General features: G+C 34.9%; 1 protein-coding gene across 1 annotated transcript in view; it reads left to right on the top strand.

The window, feature by feature from the left end:
- The window catches only part of LOC117124556 (angiopoietin-1 receptor-like), a 35224-nt gene that overhangs the window by 11016 nt on the left and 15271 nt on the right, over positions 1 to 8937 (top strand). Inside the window, exon 2 of the mRNA XM_033270826.1 lies at positions 1204 to 1569. Within this exon, the coding sequence (XP_033126717.1) occupies positions 1204 to 1569 (366 nt within the window). The remainder of the gene's footprint in view (positions 1 to 1203; positions 1570 to 8937) is intronic.

Here is an 8937-nt window from a genome sequence, read left to right as displayed (position 1 = left end):
ACACTGACTTCAATCTATCTTTCGTAGGCTATTTTTGGGAAGACTGCTAGAAACATTTGAATTATATTTTAAAAAACATATATAGTTATCTTGTCTGTGTTATTTATTACGCCATAACTAGGCCTGCCTAGGGTAAACACGTGTATTTTAAAGGCCAGACACGGTCATTTTTAAACTTAAATAAAATTTTAATGCAGAAGTCAAATAGTAATAACATGGAGCAAGTGGCAATGTTTCAAAAATTTGCAAAAATTATTTAATGCCATGTAAACTTTACATGCCAGATTTTCTTAAATTTTGGGTGAAAAACATGGAATAAATTCAAATACTCCCACGTAAAATCAGGAGCCATGACATCGTACCTATGTTATACTACGGAACTGTTTAGCATGTCTTCTTTGATAATATCATGAATATTCATTACTTTTTTAATTTTAAAGCTGTTGGTTGGTCATTTAAAAACCCATATATGGAGAATAATGAAATTTTTGCTTCCGCGTTAGCGCCCCCAACTACGAGAATATCTAAAATGTGTAATAGTGACCAACAGAGGGCTCACTACTTATTGTCTATATTGAAACCGCCGTGTTCTACAAATCGGTGAATAAGATTACTACATTTTCACGCACTTGTCACAAGTTGCCACTTTGACTTAAACTTATATAGACTTATATTCATATATTTTGTGTATTTTGGTATGGCCTATGTTTAATTTTCTTACTTTTCCCACACTTTTGTCTCTTCTTTGTAATGATTTCATAAAAAGCAATAAATATTATTTGCTTACACGCTGCTTCATATTCCAGTTATGACCACATGCATAATTGATATAAGTTTTTCTTTTTTTTTCATTTAGTAAGTAGTACTATAAAATAACATTGCATTTCAATTCATCTTGTAATATTAGAAAATCTTTTAATTTTTTAAGATCCACTGGATATAACATTCTACTCAGAATCACCACACAGTTCAAAATGGCCTATGTTTAATTTTCTTACTTTTCCCACACTTTTGTCTCTTCTTTGTAATGATTTCATAAAAAGCAATACATATTATTTGCTTACACGCTGCTTCATATTCCAGTTATGACCACATGCATAATTGATATAAGTTTTTCTTTTTTTTTTCATTTAGTAAGTAGTACTATAAAATAACATTGCATTTCAATTCATCTTGTAATTAGAAAATCTTTTAATTTTTAAGATCCACTGGATATAACATTCTACTCAGAATCACCACACAGTTCAAATGTTCGTGGATACGCCCTTCAAAATAGCAAAACAACAGATTTATCAATAGGCATATTAAACAAGAATAACAAGGAAAATGTAACCTGGACTGATACTGGATATTCAGGTGATGACATCACAAGGAATGATAGAAGAAGGAACATGCCAGGAAATAAAATATTTGACACACCAAGCAAAATAGTATACAGGATACATGACAATTTTGTTTTTCTGGGTGTTAGAGATTTACAAAGCTCTCAAACAGTTGGCGTGTTTTCATTTGAAGCTACTAAGTCTATATTGGTAACCAGGTCGACAATTGTTGTGACGTCAGCATCAGGTGAGTACATAACGATTCTTATCATGTTACACCAGCTTTGATTATTTTTAATTTATTTAATTAGATTGTTTAAAGGTGTCAATTAGAAATCTTGTTTCGCTTTTTAAATGTTTGAATATCATGAATATCAAAAAAAGAAAAAAAAATATTTATCATCGCCTCGGTATGTAATGATCGTAATAATACAAAACAATTTAGCATAATAATATGTAATAAATATTTGTGGTGGTGGCGTGTTTTTGTCTTAACATACTAAATGTAGCCGCCGCAGATCTAAAACGTATATGTTTTAGTTAGACTGTATTATTTTACACTGTAGATACAACGACAACCATTAAGAACTTTTGTATAGATTAGCGATTATGCTTGCTTTATTTAATCTTGGCAGTACTTTGACGCACTGTATTCCTTATTGTTTAGGCTTGAAAAATAGCAGGGTTAGACCGAAACAAACAGTTTATTTTTTATGAAAGTTGTGTTTTTAGAATAAGGTGACTACTGTATTATAATATCAGATGATTGGTATTTCCGTGCTTGGGTAGATATAGCATTTTAATACAAGTATCTACATTTGCGGAAGACAATCATTCACTTGATATTTTTCTTGAGTGTCGAAACGATAGGTTGAGTCCCTTTTATATTTCCATAATTCTTCTCAAATCGCTTAACTTTACGCTTGACTTTACGCTGTATTTTACGCTTAACGTGTATACTTACGGTTTGATAGCTCAATATGCTAGTTTGCCTGTTACCAGTAAATGCGGATATTGTGTTATGTTTGTTTTGAAGAAGTATTAATGAAGTAGTTTAGAGTTAGCGCATAATTTGAATTTGATGTTTTTCTTGTTAATTTGCGCACTCACATCATTTGCAAAGAATTAGTGAATCAATTTGAACATCGTTAATCGTTAACGTTGTAAAGGATGTCCCACTAAGAAGAGGCACGGAGTGTCAGAATCAGAATATCGAATATATTTGTTCCAAGCAAGAGCATAATATAAGGCGAAGAAAGAATTTGTGAGTAAAAAGGTCAAATAAGAGAAAAAATGGAATGGAGACTAAAGCTGTACGTAAGGTTTTAGAAAAGGAAGCAAAAATGTACCATGGCAGAAGCTAACGCTGTGATTTGGGATAATGAATCCAACTGTTCTTATGGTCACGAAAATGACAATATGCTGAGTAATCTACCACCTATTGATGCGACTAGGAAAACTACCGAATTCATCTTGCAAAACACGCCAAATGAAGAATTATGTGATAGCCAAGAACAGCCAAAGGAAAACGTCAAACGCGTATGTTCAAATCATTTGACAAACGTTAGTGCATTCATAGGCACACCATGCATGTCCGACTTCATGAAAGAACTTAAAAAGCCTACGGTCGGTTGACCTGTTAAAATTTAGTACAGGTCCGATAGAGTACTAGACATTTAAACGACATTTAGTGCACGAGAATCGAAAGGTATTGTAACTGGCTAGATGAACGATATAACTACTTGGAGCAATACACGGCTGGTGAAGCAAAGAAAATCGTAATTGGTCTTGCCCATCTTGACAAGGCCTTTGCTTATGATGGAATATTGAAGGAGTTCGGCGATCGCTACGGACGTACCAATGTTATTGTTCAGGAATATATCACTCGTGCATTGAATTGGACAGCGATTATAGCACCACTAGTCTAAAACTTTGGACAAATATACTGCTCTGCTGTGAAAAAAGGCATTAAGTACATTTTTTTTTTTCAAAATTGAGATTTTTAACTTATGTGACTCTTGAATGTCTTATCTATCACCCTATTTTTATAAAACTTCCAAAAATATGTCTGGAAATATGAAATGTTATGTTAAAATTAGGCATTTACTGCAAATTTCACTATAAATACTCTGAGAAAAGGCATTGTGTGCGAAACCTTGCATATACATGCATTGAACGCTTGACTTCAAGCAAGACAGATAGTAAGTAACCAATCAGATGCTAGTATAACAAACATTTAATTAACTAGCTTGGAATCCTTAGCAGATTATGCCTAGTAACTGCTTTATTTCGAAAAATACTCTTAGAAAGTGCATTATCTGCTCAATATTTCACGGCGTTTATTTATAATTCTGCGATTAATACGATACTTCTGCCGAAATAATGCAAGTTACAGCGCAAGACCTTTGTAGAAGTCTTTTGAAAGAGTAAGTAAAATATTGTATTTTATTATGTTTCATACCTATTAAGCAGTAAATTTGGATTATTATTATTATTTAGTAGTATTTTTTGTTTTATCGATATTGTATGTTTTGTGTTTATTATTATTATTATTATTATTATTATTATTATTATTGTTATTATCATCATTATTATTACTCTTTCAGGCAACCAAGTGGTAAACCAAAAATGGACAGACACAATTTTCGCCACCGAGATCATGCTCCACTTCGAGAAACGACATTGTGTAATGCAATTGTGGAAGAAAAAATGTAAATAACTATAAAAGAAGAAGAAAAAAAATGTAAAAGAACCTGTAAATAACTATTAAAACAGTCGGAGCATTGTAAATAAAATGTTTGTACTCATTTGTATAACCTATGTTGTTATTGTATCATTATCATTGTAAAGATAATAGTTGCAATGTATATTGTAACTTTTTTCACTCTATCCTACCTCACACCTCCCCTCACAACACCGGCTCCTTCCCCTCCCCTTTACCGCATTTTCTTCATGTACACAATCAAATTCCGCATTTTATAATGCCGAAGTATACCAGCCTTCAATTTTTACAATAACCCTTGGATTTCATACATATACTTCGGTGTTTTTCAATTAAATAGAAGTTTTTGCGGTTTCAACTATTTTAATATTTTTAAATACTAGTTTTTACTTACGGTATTTTGGGAAAACAAGATTTTTTTATAAAATATATGTTATAAATTTACAGATTAAATTTCATATGTACATACATTTCAATAAATTAATTATTAATGCATGTTTATAAACACTTTTGCAGATAATTCCCGATTTCAAAAGTATTTATCTACATTCATAGTTATAAATACCCTGAAAAATGGCATTATGTCCATTTTGGACCCCTTAATAATACAATTAATCAATGAAAAGTATGTGGCAATTTTTTTTTAATAATATACCAAAGCAAATCATAGTTTAAAAACATTTGTACTTTTCTTGAGAAAAATCATAGTTTTGCTCATTAACTCAAAACTATGATTTTCTTTCTCTGTAAAATTATAAGAAATTTAAAAAATAGTGGCAGATTTCTTTCAAATTTTGCACATGGCTCTAACTTTGTTAAGATAAATGAAATATGAAGTTTTATTCACTTTGTGCAAATATTTCCATGGCAACGTGTAAATTTGTATTTTTGGCAATTGTTGTCATTTTCTGCTGTTTTAAAAAATATTATTAGTAATAATTTAATACAATATTTATAATATTTTGATAGTTTGTTCTTCAAAAATAATGATTGTGTGTATAAGGTCAATACATTGGGTATCATATTTTTACATGTTTTTTGGATTTAGTACTTGGAAGATACCATGTTTTTAAAAAGGGGTATTTTTATTTTTTTTTAATTATAAAAATCTTCCAAACTTTAATTGCCCATAAACCTTAAAGTGGTGCTTTTATAGAGCTGATTTTCTACAAATTGGCCGTTCTAATGCTCCCTTAGATAATTCTAGTTACAAAAGTGTGGGTGATTAAAAAATGTATGAGCAGTGTTGCCAGAAATTCTATCACTTATAATTGAAAAAAAATAGTAATAGTTTCCAGTTTTTTCCGCTGATTTATTCAGTGATTCCTTTCACTAGAACAATGATAAATGTTTTTCAATACCATAAATAATGTTGTGAAAAAAAAAATGCTTGCGGTATAAATGTTGTCGATTTTCTGTTTTAGCGGTATTTTAAGGGTAAAGTTTATGATAATTTCAGTTTATACACACCAATTTCTGTCACGGGTGTTGTAGTACTGTGTAATTTGCTAATTGGGACAGAAAGTTCCTGGAAACGGTTTTATCATTATGGGATGTAGAGAGGGCACATGTGAGGGGGTACAATAAATGGACAGAGAGTTATTAACAGTACTGGTGTATACGAGTCTCATTTATTTGCCATTATATTACATTTACAATTCAACCTCAAGCATCACATTGGCGACGAGACCATGGATTCATTACTGCCCAATTTTTCGCAATTTAAGCTACGGAATGGTCCAGAGGACAGCCATGAATTTGACAGGTACACTGCACGATTGGAAAATGTTTTCAAGGCGATGGCCATTACCGATGCTGCACGACAGAGAGCACTTCTCCTCCATTACGGGGGTGAGGCACTCTACGACATTTTCCAAACATTAGCTAACTCTGGAGACACTTATGATGCCGCCAAAACAGCGCTCAAAACTTACTTTGAGCCCAAGAAAAACGTACCTTTTGCAATTAACACATTTCGGCAACTACAACAGGGACCTAAGGAGTCCATTGATGCGTTCGTTACCAGGCTACGCCGCGCTGCAAAGCCGTGTTCATTTGTGGACTGTGATAATGAGATTAAGTTACAGATTATTCAGCATTGTTCTTCTCCAAAACTACGACGGGCAGCTTTGAGGGACCCCACACACACGCTTGATAAAATAATAACATACGCACGTTCGTTGGAAGCCTCAGACATCCATGCAAATGAAATTGAAGGTAAACAACAACAAACACATACTTTGACTAGTAGTATAGCACACATAGTAAGCCTGCTCCTACTGCTACAATACCAGCTAGGCCTAAGCCTAAACAGAATAATGCTTTCCTACCTAATCATAGGAGGCCCAAGTCAGCTCCAACGGCAGCATACTGTTATATATGTGGGGGTTCGTTCCCTCACAAAGGACACTGCCCCGCTGTGGGACAGTCATGCAGTCACTGTGGGAAGCAAAATCATTTTGCATGTGTGTGTCGCTCCAAATCTTTCAAACAGAAGAAAGTGGTCCGTGCTATTGCCAGCACTCCACAACCAGCGAATGATGCTAGGTTGAATTATACCTCTGCAAATTCCGAAGATGAATATTCTTTTGGACTAAGTAGCGATGTCAATTCTGTTCAATTTGCAAAAGCCAAGCCACCGAAGGTGATGTTAAAGGTCAATGACATTAACCTAGATATGCTAGTTGATAGTGGATCATCTGTAAACATTGTAAATAGTGACATAGCAGCCAAACTTCATGTACCAATTACAAGGTCAGCTGCAACCGTTTATCCATATGCTTCATCTACTCCACTCAAAGTTCTGGGTGAATTTACCACTACTGTTGAATCTAGCAAGAAGATTGTGCTCGCTAAGTTTTTAGTCGTTAATAATGGACAAAGTCCACTTGTCAGCTACCACACAGCCGCTGATCTAAGCATTATCGACATAACCTGCGGACTTGACGAGTCTGGCAGTCTAAACCTTCATAAACAGTTTCCGAAGGTCTTCACAGGGCTTAGTAAAATGAAAGGCACGCAAGAAAAGCTCGCCATTGATCCAGAAGTGCACCCTGTTAACCAGTCTCATCGACGAATACCTTTTCATCGCCGTAAAGCAGTTGACGAATGTTTTGAACAGTTGCTGCGCGACGATGTTATTGAGAAGGCGCCAGGCCCACATACCTGGATAAACCCAGTAGTTCTTGTACCTAAAAGCAGTGGGAAGTTACGTCTCTGCATAGATATGCGAGAAGCTAATAAAGCGATTGGTAGACACAGATTTGTTACGCCAACCCTGGATGACATCATAACCAAAATGAATGGTGCTAAAATTTTCAGCAAGTTAGACATGAATAGTGGCTACCAACAGCTGGAACTGCACCCAGACTCGCGTTCTATCAGCACTTTTTCAACACACAGCGGACTTTATAGATATAAACGTCTAATTTTTGGAGTAAACACTGCACATGAACTGTTTAATGAGACTGTACGATCTCTGTTAAGTGACATACCAAATCAGATTAATATTAGTGATGATATTATTGTTTTTGGTATTTATAAAGTTCCACATAAGCTTCTATGCACTAGAAAATCAGATAGTTACAGGAATTTGAATACAGACCTGATAATCAAACAATGTTGGACAAATCAGATTTAGGTTATGCTAATAGAGTTTCAACTGACACTTGCATATTCCCATGGTAGCTTTTTATCTTCTAAAGTCTAATCTTTTAATTAAATTTTTATTTGATCCAAAAGCCATCAGTCGGCTATTATCTGCCATACAAGAAACATTACATTTAAAATGATCAATATATATTTGTAATGGCCAAAAAATCATAAAAAAATAAACAATAGATCCTGTCTCTTATACACATCTAGATGTGTATAAGAGACAGCTAATTGGCAAACCTTTTCGAGTGTTCACTGATCACAAACCGCTTGTCAGCCTCTTTAATAACCCCAGGTCTAAGCCGTCTTTGCGCATTGCCAATTGGCTCCTCCGTTTGCAAACTTTCACATTTACTGTCTGCTACCAAAAAGGTGCAGACAACCCGGCAGACTATATGTCTCGCCATGCTGTGGATGATGGTTGTAACGATAACGTTGTATCCAAAAGTGCCAATGCTTTTGTAAATATGTGTGTTGCAACATCCACACCAAATGCCATATCCCTAGCAGAAATTGAGGAGGCTACGAAAAGCGATCACACACTGCAATGCGTCTTTAAATTTTTATCAACTGGCAAATGGGATTTACGGGAGGCTGAAGGTGTTAGTGATGTAGATTTAAGTACTCTCCAACAATTTCAAAATGTAAAGCATGCGTTGACCAGTGTTAATGATAAATTGTTGCTTAGGGGATCTTTGATTGTAGTCCCTAATGCCCTACAAGGTAAAATGGTAGATCTTGCACATGAGGGTCACCAAGGGGAGGCCAAGACAAAGAAACTTCTCAGGTCAAAGGTGTGGTTCCCTAAGCTTGACAAGCTTTGTGAGGTGGTAGTTAAAGAGTGTATTCTATGCCAGGCAGCAACACCTCAGACAGTGCGTGCCCCCCTCAAAATGACTGATCTCCCGAATGGTCCCTGGGAAAACTTAAGCATTGATTTCGGTCATGTAGGTAATGATTATGTTATGGTAATTATTGACGAATATTCACGGTACCCGGTTGTAGAGGTGGTCTCGTCCACCTCTGCTGCTGCTATCATCCCTAACCTAGATAAAGTGTTCGGCATGTTTGGTATTCCTAAAGTGGTAAAGACGGATAACGGTCCACCCTTTAACAGTGACAACTTTGCTAAATTTGCAAAACATCTCGGTTTTAAACACAGAAAGGTTACCCCACTCTGGCCCGAGGCTAACGGGGGGGTAGAGAGGTTCATGCGTACTTTCCGGAAAGTCCTGCTCA

Source organism: Anneissia japonica, unplaced genomic scaffold (assembly GCF_011630105.1).
Source record: "Anneissia japonica isolate Jap-2015-1 unplaced genomic scaffold, ASM1163010v1 scaffold287765_len193233_cov156, whole genome shotgun sequence".
Classification (NCBI taxonomy): domain Eukaryota; kingdom Metazoa; phylum Echinodermata; class Crinoidea; order Comatulida; family Comatulidae; genus Anneissia; species Anneissia japonica.
This window is presented reverse-complemented; position numbering and strand designations above follow the sequence as displayed.